This window comes from Moschus berezovskii, chromosome 7, assembly GCF_049115385.1.
Source record: "Moschus berezovskii isolate FMDL1 chromosome 7, NW_MosBer_1.0, whole genome shotgun sequence".
Taxonomy (NCBI): Eukaryota; Metazoa; Chordata; class Mammalia; order Artiodactyla; family Moschidae; genus Moschus; species Moschus berezovskii.
The window spans coordinates 77,720,129-77,740,827 of record NC_142466.1 but is presented as its reverse complement, the minus strand read 5'-3'; the positions used below and the strand labels follow the sequence as shown (position 1 = coordinate 77,740,827).

General features: G+C 49.1%; 1 protein-coding gene and 1 pseudogene across 1 annotated transcript; one reads left to right on the top strand and one right to left on the bottom strand.

Annotated features, from left to right (window-relative positions):
• Window positions 1–4,580: 4,580 nt before the first annotated feature.
• On the bottom strand, window positions 4,581–19,083 carry CHMP7 (charged multivesicular body protein 7). The gene is made up of 10 exons (XM_055427226.2): window positions 18,705–19,083; window positions 16,616–16,787; window positions 9,738–9,923; window positions 9,467–9,600; window positions 8,291–8,339; window positions 7,927–8,046; window positions 7,545–7,643; window positions 7,252–7,312; window positions 6,322–6,501; window positions 4,581–6,120 (listed from the first exon to the last, which is right to left on the bottom strand). Exons 1-10 carry the CDS (start codon window positions 19,001–19,003, stop codon window positions 6,068–6,070), a joined length of 1,353 nt encoding a protein of 450 aa, XP_055283201.2. The 5' UTR covers window positions 19,004–19,083; the 3' UTR covers window positions 4,581–6,067.
• Window positions 10,985–11,407, top strand: LOC148777373 (small ribosomal subunit protein uS8 pseudogene; annotated as a pseudogene).
• Window positions 19,084–20,699: the final 1,616 nt, after the last annotated feature.

Below are 20,699 nucleotides of genomic sequence, written 5' to 3'. Positions count from 1 at the left end.
AAGATTGAGGGCAGAAGGAGAAGGGGATGACAGAGGATGAGTTGGTTGGATGGCATCACCGACTCAATGGACATGGGTTTCGATTGACTCTGAGAGTTGGTGATGGACAGGGAGGCCTGGCGTGCTGCAGTTCATGGGGTCTCAAAGAGTCAGACATGACTGAGTGACTGAACTGAACTTAACTGAGAGTTCATATGTTGAAATCCTAACCCCCAATGTAATGGCATTAGGAGGTAAGATTTTGGGGAGCTGTAATCAGGCCTTACGTGTGGAGCCCTTGTGAATGGGATTAGTACCTTTATAAGGAGATGCCAGACATTGATTGTCCTTGTCCGCTTTCCACCATGTAAGGATGAGAGAAGAGGCCATCTGCAACCGGAAGAGAGATGACCCTCACTAGAACCAGACCACACTGGTACTCTGATATCCAACTTCCAGACTCCAGAACTATAAGAAATAAATTGTTACTGTGTGCAGTCACTCAATCTGTGGCGTCTGTTATAGCAGCCTAAACTAAGACACCTTCCTCTGACTTAAAGTTCCTGGAAAGCAGGGACCCAGTCTAAAACTTTCTTCTTGGACTCTCTGGGTGGTCCAGTGGTTAAGAATCAATCTGCCGATGCAGGGACATGGGTTTGATCCCTTGTCCAGGAAAACCCCACATGCTATGCAGCAACTAAGCTCATGCGCCACAACTACAGAGCCTTTGCTTAAGAGCCTGTGCTCTGCAACAAGAGAACCAAAATGATGAGACGCCCACACACTGCAGTTCCAGAGTAGCCCTCAATCACTGCAACTAGGGAAAACCCGCATGAAGCAATGAAGACCCCGCACAGCCATAAATAAATAAATAAAATAAAATTTTCTTCTTTCCTCCACTGCTTTGTTAGTCATATATCACAGGCATAAAAACCTGGATTTGTTAATTTTTAATTTTCCTCGGTTTAGAACTGCAGCACGGTATTTTGCGTGCCTGAATTTTCTTCCAACATGTATAATCTAAATATGTTTCTATTATTCTCGGCTAGCCTATCATGTGATCACCCAGTAAGCAAGACGACATTCATCACACATGCAGAGCAATGGGAATCTAGTAGCTGAGGTGTGATCCATGCTGCAGTATGAGGTGGTAAAGAATCTGCCTGCTAATGCAGGAGTTGCAGGAGTCACGGGTTCTATCCCTGGCTTGGGAAGATCTCTTGAAAGTAAAAGGAAATGGCAACCCACTCCAGTATTCTTGCCTAGAAAATCCCATGGACAGAGGAGCCTGGCGGGATACAGACCATAGGATTGCAAAAGAGTTGGATACAACTGAGTGACTAGACTGCGTGACTAAACAGTAAGCAGCAGAAGTTCACGACCTGCTTTGGGGGTCTCTTGGGGGAATGGTTGGTGTCATCTAATCACCCACTGGTTATCTCATGAGGTCCCTGAGTCTGGCTCCTTCAGGAACTGGTGTGCAGCCCAGAGCTGCAATTTTTCTGCACCGTTGATGTGCTTGCTACAAAATACAAATCAAAAAGATTCAAGTTATAGTGCCTATCAGCAAAGGAACCATGTGAAGACTGTCCTTGATTTTCTTCAAAATTGGAAACTGGTCAGCCAGTTAGGAATCAGTTTTCTACCCGCAGAAGTCTGTGTAGTCGCAGCGCTGACAGAGGAAGCTGATCTGGCAGCTCAAAGCACAGACACAACTGACCACCAACCACCCACGTACCCAACACCAGCCACGGAAAGTACTTTGGAGTGATGTGGTTTGGACAGTTGGCCTTAGGAAGAGCCTAGTGTAACACAGAGAATAGCCTGGAAGTTAGCAGTCCTGAATTCCCCCATGAACTCTATGCTTTGGGCCAGTTGCTTAAGCTTCCGTGCCCTTGTCTATGAAAACATGGTTTTGCCTCCAACTGCTGAGGTTCCTTCAGACTCTCATCCTTGGGTATCGGGTGACTATTGTTTCCATGTAGGAGGTTAAAAGGTACCCCATTTCTCTCAAAGAGTAGCTGCAACTTGAGTCAAAATGAGATGCTGGTAGAGAAAACAGTAAAACACTTCAAAAGAAAAGAGAGTTGCTAAACTCCCCCATCAACCCCAAGGCCAAGTTGAGTTTGGATTCCTTTTGCGTCAGCAGCTCTGCCAGTGGCCACATCCTTCTAAATGGCTCTTTTCCAGTGGCCTTGATGACTTTCCAGCAGATTGAACCAGAACATCCTGATCCCCTTCTGGGGGTCTACTCAACCTTGGATGCTCTCTCCACCCTTCAGACAACAGTTATTATCACATAAGCTTCACTCTTCCTGGGCCCTCCCACAACTGGGTGACCAACCTCAGAGCCCACCCAGCCGCAGGCCTCTGGCCAAGAGCTGCTTTCCTGGAGGCCCAGAAGGTTTTGAGGCTGCGTTCCCCGCCCTCCTTTGCTCCCAGCAACACGTCCCCACCCAACACTCTCCACACACATCGATGTCCCCAGCTGGCAGGGACTAGGGACTCCCCAGCCACTTTTCCAGGCATTTTCTGTGGCCCTTCCCCAATGCCCATCACAAAACAGCAAGGATTCAAGAGAAGGGAGAAGCAGACTACCCAGAGGGACCTTAAGAGAATCAGAATTTCCAGTCACCTTGTCTGCTCTTTACAGATAAGATGTGAGAGGCCGATTTCCAAAGCTACTAGTTAGTGTCTAAGGTGGAAATGACAACCCACTCCAGTATTCTTGCCTGGGGGGAATCCCATGGACAGAGGTGCCTGGCGGGCTACAGTCCATGGGGTCGCAAAACAGTCAGACGTGACTGAGCAGCTGAGCGCTCACAAACAAGGTGAAAACTGAAAACAGATTTCCTGATACCCAGTCAGGACCAGTCCCCACGATTCGTTACATTTTCTCAACGTGATCTCAGTGGAATCACAGATAGATGATATTCTGAAACTCATAGATTACTTGACAAGATTCTAAAAATCCAAGGAAGTATTCAAGGGAAATGAGAACCTGGCTGTAGTCTCTTTAAAGGAAGCCTCCCTGAGCCCTGAAGTCCATGCTGTGTGTCTGGACCCCACAGGGCACTGTCTGAACCTGATTCATCTCCATAGATGTGATTTCTCTCCACACAGAGGAAAACTCACCAATTCCCTTAGTAAACTGAGTCAGCTCCAAGAGGAGAACCCTGAGGCCAGACCCAGGCCCCCCATGGGGACCCTATGCTGAAAATGCAGTCACCACCAGAGGGTGGCTTCCTGTCTTCAGTCTGATCCAGCCTAGACTCAAACCTCTTAATTTCCTGTCCCATAGTGAAGAACCAGGCTGAAAGGTTGAAACCAGGACTCCTTAGCAGCTCAGGTCAGCAGTAGAGAGTAACAGAACAGATAAGAGGCTCATAGTCTGGGCACTTAACTTTTTGGGAGGTGGAGTGGGTTCCCTACTAGACCTCCACGCCAGAGAACCTGGCCCATCTTCACTCTGTTCAGTGTATCAGTTGTGTCCTGCTCTATGGCTCCGTGGACTGTAGCCTGCCAGGCTCCTCTGTCCGTGAGATTTTTCAGACAAGAATACTGGAGTGGGTCGCCATTCTCCTCCTCCTGGGGATCTTCTCCACCCAGGGATCTTCACTCTATTCTGTTCCAACTGTCTCTGCCCCAGGCTCATGACTCCTTTTCCTGTTTGGTTCACCTGCTGACGTACCTAGTGCTGCGGCAGAACTTCCAGTCTGTTCTAGCTCTGCTCTCAGGTTCAAAGCCTGTCTCCCCTCAGGGATGACAAACTCCACAGCTATAACATGTGTGGAATAAATACTGGTGCCAGGCTAAAATATGGTCACATAGACAGAGGAAAGAGAGCTGGGAAAAGAAGAGTAAGGAAAATGATGGCACACTCTTAAGGACGTCATTGAATAATAGTGTTGGCCTGAGCGCGCGATAGGGTAGGCTGACCACTCTCGCAGCAACTCAAGACCTGCTTGGGAGCCAGTCAGCCTTCTCTTGTGGCGCCAGTGTATGCTGGAGGGGAAGATGGGGCAGCAGAACAAGGCACTTGGACAAACTAAAGAACAGACATCTTGAACTTATGGTTGCCAGGGTGGGGAATGAGGGGTGGAAGGGATAGCTAGGGAGTTAGGGATGGACAGGTACATACTGCTATATTTGAAATGGATAACCAACAAGGACCTACCTTCTGTATAGCACATGGAACGCTGCTAAATGTTATGCGGCAGCCTGGATCGGAGGGGAGTCTGGGGGAGAATGGACACTTGTACATGTAAGGCTGAGTCCCTTTGCCATTCAGCTGAAACTTTCACATTGTTTGTTAATCGGGTATGGTGGTGGTGGTTGAGTTGCTAAACTGTGTCTGACTCTTGTGCCCCAAAGGACTGTAGCCTGCCAGGCTCCTCTGTCCATGGGATTCTCCAGTCAAGAATACTGGAGTAGGTAGCCATTCCTTTCTCCAGAACTTCCCCACCCAGGGATCAAACCTGGGTCTCCTACATTGTAGGCAGATTTTTTTTACCAACTGAGCCACCAAGGAAGCCCATATACCCCAATACAAAATAAATAGTTCAAAGAAAAAAAAAATAAGAGAGAGGAAGACGAAGCGCTCGGGCTTTTTCTTTTAATTATTTACCAGATAAAAAAAGAAAAAATAGTGATTGTTTCTTTTTACCCCCAATATATCAGATTCCCAAGGCCGAGCGGGAGAGAAATTTGTGGAACAGTGATCGTGCTCCTGGCCTGGAGCAGATGCCTCCCCTCGCTCTCCGCCACCCCCAGTGGGAGGGGCAGGGCCAGGGGCCAGGCAGGCATCTGGGACTGCGCAGAAGGGCAGCGGTATGGCTGGTGTTTTGTCTTCTCCCTGCTGCCAGCACATTCAGACCCTCTCCTGCCTGTCCCCCCACCATCCTCCCCTATTCGTCAAAGGAAGTAGGAAGATGGGCCTCCAGGAGGCGGGGCTGGGTGCAGAGCAGGACCGGGGAAGCACATAGCTGATGTGGCCAAGGCCACCGTCTTCTGCTTCTATTGCACATCCTGGCTCAGATGCCCTGCCCTGAGCGTTGGGCCACAACATAAGATGCTTTTGAAATTCAAACAAAAGAACCTGTGTTTTTCTGCCAGGCTCACGAAGGGGAGGTGTGCTGTTGTGTGGATTCTTCTGATTTGTGTTAAAGTTATATTTAAGTTATTCACCATGGGGGCAAGGCAAAGTTACCTTTTTAAGAAAACAGATGGGGTTCGGATTCCTGGGGCCATGTAGTCACCTGGGCTTCTATCAAGTTCAAAAGACCCAGAGTAACCCTTTCTCCAGTCAACAGATGTTCTTTTGCATAACATGGAAGAGGCAGCTGTGTCCAACCCCACGAGACACCTCTCCAACTGTCACAACTCTGAGCCACTTGGGGGTGACCTCTCTTTATGAACACCTGGAGAATCTGACAATGGACCCCATGGAGCCCCAGTGCAGGCAGGGCTCTTCCCCACTCCCTTCTGTCCCGGGCTTCTCCACAGGAGTAATGGGAAGCAATTGGCATTTCCCCCCTTGTTTTACACTGTGCGTTTCTCTCCAAAGTGGCAGCTGTTTGATTCTCCTCCTTCTCATTACCAGAGGGAACAGGGAGGGGCTGGGAGCTGTGTAACGGACCAACAGACAGAATAAACTCCTCTAAACATGGTGGGGGGCAGGGAAGGGCCATGAGGACAGTCTCTGATTTGGCAAAGCTGCACAAACTCTTTCACCTTCGCTGGCCAGAACGAAGCTGGTGGGGAAAGACAAACCTAACTGAGCCCGTGGCAGGACTGCAGGCTATGAGAGACGACAGGGCACACACAGAACCGTATAAACTGTGGCACTAGAAGGATGAGAAGGCAGGGCCATGACCCCGGCTGGCAGTACGCCTTGGGCGCACGCTTCCAGAAACTCTGTCTGTCCCGCGCTAAGTGGCAGCATCCAGATGCAGCAGCGGCTGTCCTTCCTCCTCTTCCCAACACATTCTGAGTTTCTCGTTTAAATAACTATGTACACACACACACATACACGCAAGCCTGGTCTCTCTGACGTGAGGGTCCTTCACTTGAGGGTCCTACAATGGCTTTAGAGAGTTGGTTCCAATTGTCTTTTTGGAGATTTCCTGCTTGGGACCAAACCTGCAGGGAGAAGAAATGGCTGAACTCTATGGCAGATCTCTGAGATGAAAAAACCCCAGTGTTTAAGGGACTGAGTCTTAAATAAGCAGCCCAGGACTCCCTTCTCCCATTTGGTACCCTGGAGCAAGAGTGCTGGGACCCATTAACCTTGAGCCTGAGGGTCACAAGCCCACCAGCCACCCTGGACACACAGCTCCCTACCTCCCTCTGATAAGGACAGTTTCTCAAGTTCAGCTTCAAGTTCAGCATCTGAGATCCTAGTGTTAGGCACACTGTCGATATAAAACCTCTCCTGGGGGTTGTCGGGCAGATCCGAAGGTTCTTTGGTGGTGTCCTGAAGCAGGATGTCCAACTCCTTCTCCAGTTCCTCACTGTCAAAGTCTGGTGAGAAAAGATGACGTAAGGACACACAGAAGTCCAGGGAGGAAATGCATTAATGATCAAGGACTGTGGACAGCAAACCCAGCTCAGCTTTACAAAAGAAGCCCAGGTCTTCTTGAAGGACTATGAAGAAAAACTGCGTGATGGGCTTCCCTGGTGGTCAAGTGGTTAAGAGTCTGCCTGCTAATGTAGGGAACATAGGTTCAATCCCTCGTCCAGGAAGATCCCACAGGCCGTGGGGCAGCTAAGCCCATGTGCCACAACTACTGAGCCTGCACTATAGACAGCCTGTGCTCCGTGACAGGAGAAGCCGCCACAGTGAGACGCCTGAACCCTGCAACGAGAGAAAGCCCCTGTGCAGCAACAAAGACTCAGCACAGCCAATCAAGCAATAAATCTATCCTGTGAGTTGGGAGGTAGAGGGCACCTTCGAGCAGATACTCTTTGTCCACACACAGAGCTAAGTCATTGAGGAGGTGTATTTTGTTTACACCAAGGAACTGACCCTGCTTCTCCTTGCCCTTGGAAGACACCCAGGGAGTAAGCGGCCCTGGAGTGTCGAGGGGCTGGTCAACAGCCTGCCAAGGAGGAAAGGCCAATTCCTTCCATTACTCCTGCGGAGAAGCCCTGGAGATGGGGGAGAGGCTCTGCCTGTGCTAGGAGAACAGATCCTGGCCAGACCTATCCCTAAACAGGGAGGCAAAGTCTGCTTAGAGAGGAAAAGAGGACAGAATCATCTTGTCAACTCACCTAGGCCATTGGTTACCCCGCCAGCCAGTGTCTGAGAAACTTCGTCCTGGGTGTCACACAGCTGCAAGAGAAAAGCGCCAGGCCGTGAACTCTGAATGCGTCTCTGGAGATCTCGGTCTTTGAGTTTCAATGTTTAGGATTACAAAGTAGTGTTGCCCCATCTGAGAATCAGGGAAAGTTCCTCAAGCTCACAAGGTCAACAGTTGGGGAAAGAAGTAAGTATCAATACAACAAAGACACTTCTGTCCTCAGAACTGTCCAGTGTAGGTACGTGCCCTGCCCAACCCCCATACCTCCTGGATCTGATCCACAAGGCTCTCCGCCTTCTCCACTGTGACATCCTTCATGGAGAGTTTCAGCGCTCCCACCCCGGCCTGATAGGCATTGAAAACCTAAAGACAAAGCAGTGGTCAGTGCAGATGAAGAGCACTGGGCAAAATACAGACCATACTGTTCCGTCTCCAGAAGACAGCTTTGGGTTTTTTTCCCCTACCCATGAACGATTCACCCCATGTCAACTGAGCCCAAAACTTCCCAACAGGAGGGGCATGAGGAGTCCCAACCATATCCTGAAAGAACCCCAGCCTTCTCCAGACAGCAAAGCCTCAGTGGAAGGGAGGAGGCACGGACACCACACACACTGGCCAAGCACTGGGGCAGAGGGGAGGTGGCTACCATCTGATCTGTCTGCGAGGCATAGATCCGGTCCAGGATGCCTTGAACTGTGTCCAGCTTGGCATGCAGGGCCTCGATGCGCTTCTCTGTCCGCTGCTTGGCCTTGAGAGACCTCAGGGCCTAGTGGGGCGTGGAGACATGGTTAAGGCCAAAACTGGTAGGTCAAAGGGCCCAAGGAAGACAGCCCTTCCCATAAGGTAAGACCCACCCCGGGTTTGTAAAGCAAGCTATCATGATGCCTGGGCCACCCACAGACGCTCTGCTCTAGCCTCAAGAAGGCTGCTCTCTGAACTGGGCTCCTCTCCCTGCCATCCTACAGCACCAGGACACAGCTGGGGGTGGGGAGTGGGGAGACAAAACTCACCAGCTGCTTCTTCCCTGCTCGGCATGCCCGGCGGGCTTCTTCTTTATACCTGCAAACAAAGGGACAGCTTAAGATGACAAGGCCATAGGAGGGGGTGGCAAGGTCCTCAAGTGTCCCCACAAGTAGTACTTTTGGTGAAGGTACTTTTCAAATCTGAAGAGCAAATTCATTTCACCCAGTGGCCAGAAAAACGATGCACAACCGCCCACGGCCAAACCCCTGCAGCAGGCTGAGATATGAGCTGGAAGGGGAGGTCTGCATGTGGGGAAGGCAAACGACTAAGGAAAAGTTATTTCAATTCATAGAGAGGGAAAACAGATCAACAAGGTGCCTTAAAGACAGACTGCCATCCTGGGAGCTAGCAGGTAGGGTGTGCTAAGTTGCTTCAGTCATGTTTGACTCTTTGTGACCGCACAGATTATAGTCTGCCAGGCTCTTCTGTCCATGGGATTTTCCCAGGCAAGAATACAGACTGGGTTGCCATGCTCCCCTTCAGGGGATCTTCCCAACCCAGGGATCGAACCCTAGTCTGTCTCCTGCACTGGTGAGCAGACTCTTATCTACTAGCACCACCTGGAAAGCCAGCAGGCAGGGAATGACTTCCTAACACCTCCAATGACCTTGGCATTCCCACAAGGTGGGGATTCTCCTGCTGTAAGAGGGTGGGAACAAGCACATTCTGATTCCACGTCTATATATCCTACTTTTCGGGGGAGTGCTTGCATGTCTTCAGCAGGGATGTTTTGTGTGGTCATCTGAGGGGAAGGGCAGGGGTCCCTTACCAAGACCCCCAGAAGGCTGTATATACCTGGCTCATTCACTACTATTGGGCTGGCTAAAGAGTTCATTCGGGTTTTTCTGTAAGATCTTACAAAAAACCCCGAATGAACTCTTTGGCCAACTCAACACATCCCCAAGACAAGGCCTGGCTCAGTAAATACCGGTTAGACGGATGGCGGCTTGGGGGAACGTAAACACAGTGCTAACAGCTGCTCTTGTGGGGAGAATTCATTTGTTCTCCTTTGGGATAATTGGTGCTTTCTGGGGTTAGAACTTTCCTAATCAGCAAAATACAACCTTAATTCTTCTTTTTAAAGAGCCCACGGTCGCCAGTGCTTTGTGGCTCTGAGAGCCGGCCAGGGTGGGGTCTGGGGCACTCAGCTCAGGGGGAGTTACCTCTCGGCTTCCTGGGACAAGGACTCCACCTTGCGGGACAGCAGCTGTTCACTCTGCATCAGCTGGTAGACCCCGACATCCACGTCGTTGACAGGAGAGACCTTGGCGTGGGGGCCTCGGGCAAACTTCACGATCTGAAGGGACAGGGACAAATTACTGCTGCTCTGACCCCAAATGCTGAGAAACCCCTGGGCAGGGGTGCTGGCGGCTGTGTCAGCACACAGTGGACAAGGTCTCGGGGAGTGAGGGGAGAAGGAACGCGTTCCCGTACCTTCTCCCCATTCTGCTCCAGGACGGTGACCCGCTTCTCTTTCTGCAGCTGCAGCAACACCAGGTAGAAGGTCCTCTCATCCAGACAGGAGCCCGCACACAGGGTGCTGAGCTCTGACAGGGCCACCACGGGGTGTGAGGAGAGCGGGGAGTTCTGATACAGACGGTACACCTCCTCAGCCTTCTCCTGCAGGGGAAGTGCAAAGTGCTTGTGGGGAGGGATTGCTGCCCCAGAAACCAGACAGCCCTGAGCCCATGCTTCAGATCCATGATCACGTGAGGGAAGAGCAGGGGAGCACCCACCCTGTCCTCAGCTTTGGAAAAGGAAAAAGGATTCATGTTTTTTTAAAAACTTGGCGGAATGTCTGGTGAACACGTGTGAAATAAGGTACATGGTATGTTGGGAGCCAACTCTGGGCTTGCCGTTCCACCTGGGACTCCGTGTTCCTGCATCTCCCTTGCCTACGGTCCCCTGTGTGATCCTGGGCCAGTCGGTCTCACTGGTCCTTGGCAAGCCGGAGAAGATGGATGGAGATGATGTCGAAACTCCCTGCCAGTCCTGGTCTCTCCATTTTGTGCCAAATGGCAATCCTGCAAACTGGAATACTACCGAGTCTAGAAACAGCCCCAAGAGGGAAGTATGGGATGGGATTTTTGTGAGAATTTAGGAATCTTTAGACTTAGATGAGAAGTCTAAGAAATACAGGTTCCAAGAAACAATGCCACAGTCTTCCTCCTTTGTGGAAATTAGTCTTCTGCAAATAAGAAATACGTACTGATGTATGCACAGGATGCTATGAAAATGCAGAGGACGACTACCCAGGAGTTCAACAATTGCTCAGAAAATAAGAGTTGTTGAGTAGAATCCCATAGGTAAGTCATGGGTGGGATGCTGGTGGGAAGGTCATCTCAGGAAGACGAACAGTCATGAGCAGCAGCATGAAGTCGGAGTCTTCTTTACCACATATACAAAAATACCTACTACGTTATTAACATTAACTTGAGAAAATGAAAGCATAAAACATTTGAATAAAATGCTTTAAAAAAAAATCTTATTAACCTTTGAAGTAGAGGGTTGTCTTTCTAAGCAAGAGCAGAAAAGTTACACCTTTCTCAGTAAGAGCAGAAATTCAGTAGCTGAAAAGGAAAATTTGAAAAATCTATAGAAATATAAAAACTTTTATATGGTAAAAGACATCCTAAGTAAAAATGAAAACAAGAAACTGAGAGACGCTCTTTCCGCCATCTTTCCCTGCCGCCAGAATGGTGCGCATGAATGTCCTGGCTGATGCTCTCAAGAGTATCAACAATGCCGAAAAGAGGCAAACGCCAGGTCCTTATTAGGCTGTGCTCCAAAGTCATCGTCAGGTTTCTAACAGTGATGATGAAGCATGGTTACATTGGCGAATTTGAAATCATTGATGATCACAGGGCTGGGAAAATTGTTGTGAACCTCACAGGCAGGCAAAATAAGTGTGGAGTGATCAGCCCCAGATTTGATGTGCAACTCAAAGATCTAGAAAAATGGCAGAATAACCTGCTCCCATCCCGTCAGTTTGGTTTCATTGTACTGACAACCTCAGCTGGCATCATGGACCATGAAGAAGCAAGAAGAAAACACACAGGAGGGAAAATCCATGGATTCTTTTTCTAGGGATGTAATACATACAATATTTTGGCCACCTCATGCAACGAGTTGACTCACTGGAAAAGACTCTGATGCTGGGAAAGGTTGGGGGCAGGAGGAGACGGGGATGACAGAGAATGAGATGGCTGGATGGCATCACCGACTCTATGGACATGAGTTTGGGTGAACTCCAGGAGTTGGTGATGGACAGGGAGGCCTGGCATGCTGTGATTCATGGGGTCGCAGAGAGTCGGACACAACTGAGCAACTGAACTGAACTGAACTGAATACATACAAATAAAATGACTCAGAGGAAAAAAAAAAAAGAAACTGAGAGACAATATTAAATTCTTAACACTAAATAAATCTTGTCTCTCGCATTGCAGACAGATTCTTTACCAGCTGAGCCACAAGGGAAGCCCTATATATGAAAGTGTAGTTTCTCTGTCATGTCCAGTTCTTTGCAACCCCATGGACTGTAGCCAGCCAAGCTCCTCTGTCCATGGGATTCTCTAGGCAAGAAAATTGGAGTGAGTTTCCATGCCCTCCTGCAGGGGATCTTCCCAACCTAGGGATCGAACCTGGGTCTCCCATGTAGATTACAGTCCATGGGGTCGCAAAGAGTCAGACAAGGCTGACTAAGTGCGCGCACGCGCACACACACACACACACACAACACACACACCCCCTTAATAAATATAAAACTCCAAAATCAATCCGTCTAGTCAAGGCTATGGTTTTTCCCATGGTCATGTATGGATGTGAGAGTTCGACTGTGAAGAAAGCTGATCGTCAAAGAATTGATGCTTTTGAATTGTGGTGCTGGAGAAGACTCTTGAGAGTCCCTTGGACTGCAAGGAGATCCAACCAGTCCATTCTAAAGGAGATCAGTCCTGGGTGTTCATTGGAAGGACTGATGCTAAAGCTGAAACTCCAATACTTTGGCCACCTCATGCGACGAGTTGACTCCCTGGAAAAGACTCTGATGGTGGAAGGGATTGGGGGCAGGAGGAGATGGGGACGACAGAGAATGAGATGCCTGGATGGCATCACCGACTCTGTGGACATGAGTTTGAGTGAACTCCGGGAGTTGGTGATGGACAGGGAGGCCTGGCGTGCTGTGATTCATGGGGTCGCAAAGAGTCGGACACGACTGAGTGACTGAACTGAACTGAACCAATAATATAAAAGACAAAGAATCCAAAATAAAAACAGGCAAAGGCTATAAAGAGGCAATTCACAGAAGAGAATATGTAAATAGCCAGTGGATAGGTGAAAAGATGCTCAAATTCCAAAAAGGAAGTATTTTTATTCATCAAACTGACAAAATTTGAAAGACTTATGTTATCTAGTGCCGGCAAGGATGTGAGGAGACTGGGTACTTTAATGTAATCTTCATGAAAGTATAAATTAGTACAAACTTTTGAAAAGTAATTTGGTAATTTCTGTTAAAACTTAAAATGTGCGTATACATTTCTAGAAAATAAAAGTGAAGAGTATACATGTAGGCACAAGGCTGTCAAAGAAGTATTTCTTTGTAACAGAGAGAAATTGGAATAACTGAAATATCCATTTGTGTGGTAACTATGTGTGGCGTGTCCATAGATTATTATGCAGCCATCCAAAAGAATGAAGCAGATCTGTATCATGTAGGGACCTAGAAGGGTGCTCATGATATATTAAGGTGGAAAGAAAAAAAAAAGCTGGTTGTAGACCAAAAGGTAAAATAAGGCAACATTTCTAGAAAAAAATATACATATATATGTATGTATATGGGCTTCCCTGGTGGCTCAGTGGTAAAGAATCCACCTGCCAATGCAGAAGACACAGGTTCCATCCCTGGGTTGGGAAGATCCCTGGAAATGGCTACCCACTCCAGTACTTTTGCCTAGAGAATCCCATGGACAGAGGAGCCTGATGGGCTACAGTCCATGGGGTCACCAAGAGTCAAACATGACGAAGCGACTGGACAACAACAAATTGTGTATGTGTATATTCACTTACTGTGTTAACAAATATTTACTGACTCTCTACTATGTACCAGGCACTGTTCCCAGGCCCCATGAAACTTCTCCCTTCTGGTAGGGGGGAAAGATAAAATACAAGTAAAGAATTTCAGGAAGTACTAAATGCCAACAAGAAGATAAAATGGAAAGTAACATAATAAGGTCAATAAGAAGGGATGTGTGCTTCTGCAAACAGAACTGGGAAGGGAATGTACCCAAAGAGGTAGAGATGGGATGAACAGAAAGGAAACTTTCTTTGTACAATTTTTTGCGAATCACAAACTCTATGGGCAATTTTTACTGTTTTGTCATTTTTTCAAATAAGATTAAAACTTGCTGGCTGCTTTCTGCATTTAGACTTGGGAAAGCCAGTTTACCTCAGAAACAGACTTTCTTTGTTTTATAAAAATATCCAGATAAGACCCTTTATTTTCATACATGAAAACAAGTCTCATTCCCAGGAGAAAACCATGTATCTGAAGTCACCATGTATCTGGTAGCAGCTGTCATTGAATGAGATTAAGCACCAGAGTGTTCTGTGTAGTGATGTAAGCCGAGTACAGATTTAACAGTCTGTGCCCCTGAGAAGGGGATGGCAGAGAATGAGATGGCTGGATGGCATCACCGACTCGATGGACATGAGTCTGAGTGAACTCAGGAGTTGGTGATGGACAGGGAGGCCGACTCTCGGAGAGTCGGACACGACTGAGCGACTGAACTGAACTGAACTGAAAGAGGATTAGACTACTCTGCTGTCAAAAATTGTTGGTTCTTAGAAGATTTCTGTGATTCCACTCCCATCTACCCCCATCTCTGCCTTGCTCTCAAAATGCTGAGTCCAAAGCCACAACTGTGAGGACAAACGGATGGACCCCCCTTTGCTCCAGGTTGGAGAACACCTGAGGTAAAAGACCACAAAAAGGGAAAGAGCTGGCCCAGAACCACTTAAACCACCAAGCACTTTCTGTGTGTCCCTGGCTGAGCCCTGGAGGCTGAGAGGGAGGGTAGTGCAGAGGTGGGGAGGTGTTTTCCTGAAGAAAATGCATGCTGCTTAGTCAAAAATCCCAGGGGACAGGGAGAGCAGGTAGGTTTTGATCCCTAGGCTGAGGTGGCAGGGAAGAGGGCTGTCTGTCGGGGTGAGGAGAAACTGGAGCTTCTAATGGGGTGGGGACTGGGGGTTGTGACATGGCCCCAGCTGTATGGAAGCCTCCAGGGCTCTGAGGCTGGACTTCAAGTGATTATGGCATTCAAATGTTAGTCACTTAGTTGTGTCCAACTCCTTGCAACCCCATGGACTGCAATCCACCAGGCTCCTCTGTCCTTGGGATTCTCCAGGCAAGAATGCTGGAGTGGGTAGCCATTCTCTTCTCCAGGGGGTCTTCTCAACTCAGGGATTGAACCCAGGTCTCCTGCACTGCAGGTGGATTCTTCACCACTGAGCCACCAGGGAAGGATGGAGTTGGTGAGTTTCAAAAATAACCACTGTCTGCAACTCTACTTCATAGACACTGTGTTCAGTCATCTTTATAAACACACACACACACACACTCTTAAGGTTACTATAACCTTGTCCACCACAGATGGTGGAGCGGTGGGGGTGATGCAGGTCTGCCCTGGGTTATAGAGTAGGTGGAGGGCTTCCCGAGGGGTCCAGTGGTTAAGAATCTGCCTTGCAACGCAGGGGACACAGGTTCCATCCCTGGTCAAGGAAGATCTCACATGCCATAGAACAACTAAGCCCATGCGCCACAACTACTGAGCCCATTTGCCTATAGCCCGTGCTCCGCAGCAGGAGAAGCCACCACAATGAAAAGCCCGTGCACCAGAACTAGAGAACAGCCCCTGCTAGCTGCAACGAGATAAAGCCCTCTTGCAGCCACGAAGATCCAGCACAGCCGAAAATAAAATAATCTTAAAAAAAAAAGAAAAGTGTGTGTGGAAGTAGAGATGTGGTGACAGCAAAGCTTGCCTGACAAGGAGAGACAGAGCAGTGACCAGGCAGGGCCCCAGGTCCCACAAGGAGTCATCCTGAGATGGGAAAACTGGGGTGGGTTTACAGGCTGAAGAAGAACATGACAGAGTGAGAAGGAATATACAGATCGGGAGGGTCACTGATGCCACTAAGGGCAGGGACAGACTTGAGAGCACGCACGGGACAGAGGAAGGCCACTTCATCCTCTGAGCCTGGGGAGGAAGCAGGGCTGAGAGGAGGTCAAAGTGGAAGTGGAAGACAGACAGTTGAAGGCACGACTAAGGGGATCCTATGTTCTCAGTGCAGTGTCTGCAGAGAATATGAAGCGGTGTGTGGGGGGGGAGGGGACAAGAACACCAGGCAGCTGAGTGGCTCCAAGGACCCTCCTAAAGCTGGGACTTTGAAAGGGGCCCCACTCCTGGTGACAGAGCAATTTTTTCCGGCAGAAATGAAGGACCACGGGGCTGATCTAAGGTGGCTGATTTGCTGGTGTCTCCTGTGCGGCCTGAGAGCTGCAGAGGAGCCAACGGGGTAGATGAGAGAAGCAGTCAAGCATCAGTGGCACGCTCTGGGCTTTGGACAGAAGGCAGGCCAGGAGGAAGCTGAATGACCAGAAGAGCATGAAAGAAAAAGAGCCCGGTAGTTTCTCTGATGGTGGTAAGCAAGTGAGAAAGAAGGACATCTGAGCCCAGTTGGCCGATTTGTTGTTGCTGTTTAGTCACTCAGTTGTGCCCAACTCTTTTTCAACCCATGGACTGTAGGGACCCACGGACTTTTTTTTCGACCCAGGCTCCTCTGTCCATGGGATTTCCCAGGCAAGAATACTGGAGTGGTTTGCCATCTCCTTCTCCAGGGGATCTTCCCCATCCAGGGATCGAACCCTGCACTGGCAGGTGGGTTCTTTACCACCGAGCCACCAGGGAAGCCCAGTTTACTGATTAAGGAGAGGGCAAAGCTGAAAGAGGAAATGGCAACCAAGTTTTCTAAACTTTAGTTTATCATTAATCCCTACAAATATAGAAATTACTCAATTGTGTGTAACTGACAATTTCTAGATAGAGGTTCACCCTTGAAATGTACAAGTCCAAGTCCAACCAACAACTCATTGCTACAAAGTATAGCAAAAGGAAGGTCAGATGAACTCAGTTATCAGCTGTCAATCCATAAAAAAGATTTGTTCTTTTTCCAATGATTCCCCCAAGCCACTCAAGAAAGGTGGAGGGTCCTGTCATCACCCCAGATGACACCCAGACCTCTCACTCCTGAGCACCCACCTTAAGAAGCTCCACAGCCACGAGCACCTCCTCAGCAGGAACCTTATGATCCCCTAGCATGTTGGAAAGAGTCCACTTGAGGGGCTTCAGCAGGAAGACTCCGACCCCCCAGGAGATCCAGCTGCTGTCTACACTGGCCATGAAGTCAGACTCCCGCTGCAGCTCCCCTCGACTGCCGGTGAAGAAAGAAAAGGGCAGGTGGTAGGCTTTACTGCAATGGCCCCACCTCCCACCTTAGCCCAAAGAGGAATGTGATCGTCATCTTCATAAGCATCGTTTACCAAGCACCTTCACGTCAGCTACTGTGAGCAGTGCTGTTTATGCTCCAGCCCCAAGCCTCACAACTATTCTTGGCAAGAGAAAACTGAGGGACTGAGAAGATGACAGAGGCCAAAGATAAACTATAATTTGGCTCCAAAATGCAAGCTCTCTGATAAGGTTCCAGAGACACAGGAGGCCATGGGGCCTGTGTTGAGACTTCCCTTGATGAATGGAGATCCAAACAATAACGGATTAGTGTCAAGGGCAAGACATGAGGATGAAGACAAAGCAGTTCAGAGAAAGGGTTTTCTGCTAGTCCTAAACTTGGGTGGAGATAAGGCACAAGCATTTCAAAGTCCTAGTAATAAGTAGCTAACTTTACTGAATGCTTCCCATGGGCCAGTCACTATGCTAAGGGGTGCTAAGGAATATCTCTTCAAATACACAAAATAAATCTAAGTACAATCATGTTTTATAACTGATCAAACTGAGGCTTATGGAGAGGTACATATTTTTTCCTAATTTAGCATATGGCAGAGTCAGGATTTGCACCCAGGCCATCTGGCTCCCAATCAAAGCTTTAACTACTCTGCTATGCGGCTTCTACAGAAAAATGTCCCCCTCAGAAATTCTTCAGGTCCCAGACCCTGTCAAACATCAGGAGGCATCAGTGGGGTGCCAGCAGTCAGGAGAGGAGAAATAGAGGTACTGCAGGTCTCTGGGTAGGAAGTGGGAGAGGATGGTCCTGTTATAATAAGGAAGCTCAGATTCTTCCTGCCCCTCACTGACTTTTTCAGCTACTGTCTACCCTGTGCCCCATGTGGCGCATGAATGGAAACTGTACTGGAAAGGAGAAGTTCCAGAAATGACTTGCCTCATTAATGTCAGTCAAGGGAAGGGGGCTGGGAGGAAGAAAGACCTCTTAACTGGGAAGAGGGCTGAGTTAAAAGCAACATATCAAAGTTGACTTTCTTCAGTCTCCGACCCCAAGGAAGTCACTGTGTTAGAGAGGCCGCTCAGGATATGACATATGCAACATGAGTGTAAATGCTTGAGACTCAGAAGACCCCAGGTCCAGCCCTGCCATAACCTCTAACCATCTGTGTAACCCCGAGTAAGTTGCTCCATGTCTCTCAGACTCAGTTTCTTCTGAGAGGATAATTCTGTCACCGCAGGACTGCTGAGGGAGCCAGATGAAATGGTGTAGGCAAAATACCTGCACACAGCAAAGTGCTGTACTTCTGTTAGATGTCCATGCTACCAGCCTCAGGAACCTAGAAAAACCCTGCACCTGTCGCACAGGTAGCACCTACAGGACCTTCTCGGATCACCAAGATACTTAGTCATGTCCTCCGCTCTAAACAGCCTGTGCCAAGGACAAGCCAAGACAGGCCGGACACAATACCTGCCCCAGGGGGCTGTTGGCAAGGTCCCTACACACCTCTCCCCCACCACTACTTTCTTCTTAGCTCCGCCCTTCCTTAGTTCAATAAATCCTGTCTCGCAGACCTTGTGTTGTGGGGTTATTCACATTTGGAAGCCCCTATATAACGGGATTCCAGTCCAGATCACTGTCACCTCCGCCAGGCTGGCTTCTCCTTCTACCGTCTGGATAGCATCTAATCAGGCTATCCTGGCCCCACAACTGCCTCCATACCCCACCTCCCATTCCCTCCAAACACCCCTAACCTGGCCTCCTTCGCCCACTGAGCAAACACAGACGGGTCCTGGAAGCCTGACCCGGGACTGGGCGCGGTGCGCCCGGGAGAACGGCCTGGGTCTCTGCCCGCGGGGAGCCGCCCCGCCCCCCGGCCGGGCCCGCCCTCACCGCAGCAGGTCCTGCAGCACGGTGGCCAGCCCCAGCGGGACGCTGCCCTTGCGTTGAAAGGCCTCCTGCAAGTCCCGCAGACGCAGGCGCACCACCCCCTGGCGGCGGCTGTGGCTCAGCACCAACGGCGCCCAGAAGCCCATCTTGCTGTCCCAGTCGGTGCTGTTCACCTCGCGACTCCTTTTGAAGGCGGAGAACAGGAAGGACATGCGCTCCTCATCCTCCTCCCACTCCGGGGGCAGCAGGCCCGCCGGGTCTCCCCCGGCCGGGGCCTCGGCCTCCCGTTCCGGGGACCACATCGGAACCCCAGCCCCGCCAAGGAACCGAACACAAGCCTGGCCCTAGTCCCCTTCCGCCCTGGTTCCCTCCCGGCTTCCGTTCCTGAGCCACCGCCTCCTCTGTCATTACGTCACCACCGCGTGAAATAAGTCTCGCACGTCCTCACGGCGCATGCGTCTCGTTACCCGGCCTGAGCCAGGAGGCGAGATAATGACCCTATTTTCTAAGAAGCTCAGAGCGCTTGCGCCGACCCCTCCTCCCGCAGCCTTTGTGCGGAAAGGAGGACGTCGCGCGTGCGCGGCGGGCAGGTGAGCGTCGCGCCCCCTCGGGAATCATAGAGTTTGGTCGAGCGTTGTAGAGAGGCGAATGATTATGCCTCAAACTTGTGGTGGTTTCAGGTACTGGGACTCGAGAGTGTCGCTAAGGGGCCTCAGAGGCACCAGGATCGCCGCGTGGATCACCGCTCATCGCTACTTGACCAGGCGGTCTTGCTTCGGACATTTAAACTTCCAAGTTAGCCTTCGTTTACAGTAATGTCAGCGGATGAACGAAACTGTCACTCAAGCTCTGTGACTATGTATACACCGATTTTCAGGAATCTACACGCTTCTACTTTTCTTGCTCCCCACCTTCTACCCTGGAGTGACCCCTCTGTTTCCTCAGAATCAGTATCCAACAGATCCCTTAAGATCGAACCCAATTCTAATCTAACTTGAGGGACTTGCCTGGCGGTCCAGTGGTTAACTCTCCCCGCTTGCACTGTAGGAGGCATGAGTTTGATGCCTGGTAGGGCAGCAAAGATCCCACAAGCCTCGTGGCGAGCCCCCCAAACAAATAAGAACAACAAAACCTTTCTTGAAACCATTCCAGACTGCATGATTGTTGATCTCTTTTTCTGGAGTGGGCGGTTTAGCATTTACCAGTCTGTGTCCTGATCCCTGCGGGCAGTTCAATTTCCTTAAATATCTACGTCGCATAGTGATGCCATAGAAATGTTTCATAAACTGAAAATGCATAACTTGACTCCTGTCCTTCTAATATCTTAGAATATTGTTAGAGTCTCAAAAAAAAGAAAAGAAAAACAACCTCATGAGTAAGGAACATGTCTGGTGTCTTAAGAATCAGTTTTATTTTTAACCGAACCATTTAAAAGGCAAAAGGAGTTTCTTTAATGGAACCAGGTAACAATCATCAGAGTTGAATGTAAACTTGGCCTCTGCCCCTCACTGTCTGTGTGACCTTGATTAAATACCTTAACTTTCTGAGCTGCTTTTGTAAAATTTTATTTCCTAATGGGGTTGTTTGAAGGAAATGTTATGTAAAATAACTGGCACATAATATAGTAGGTGTTATCACTGAGTGGCAGGCTGTTTAGTAGTTGGGACCCAGTTTAAGGAAGAATTTTAATAAGCATTTTGAAGGAGGAGAAGGGATATGATTGGTTACATGAATGAATGTGTCCACTGATATTAAGATGTTATATTCTTCCAAAAACGTTCACAGGCAATATGTCATTTAATATTCATAGCAGCTGACAAATATTTTCCTTGACCACACTCTAGACAGGTTCTTCTGAAGCCTCTTCTTAACTATACTTGTCAACCTTGGCCCATAAAGATGTAAGCAAAGACTAATATAGCTTCTAGCAGCTGAAATCATATTCACAGGATGACCCTAGCCACCTCTTAAAGTGCCTACCTGAGAACACTCAAGGTT

Coding starts and splice junctions, on each gene's coding strand:
- CHMP7 (XM_055427226.2), bottom strand. CDS start 19,003: ATGTGGTCCCCGGAACGGGAGGCCGAGGCCCCGGCCGGGGGAGACCCG. Junction 16,788..18,704: donor GTGCTGCAGGACCTGCTGCG/GTGAGGGCGGGC, acceptor CTTCACCGGCAG/TCGAGGGGAGCTGCAGCGGG. Junction 6,121..6,321: donor ACTGTCCTTATCAGAGGGAG/GTAGGGAGCTGT, acceptor TTCTCCCTGCAG/GTTTGGTCCCAAGCAGGAAA.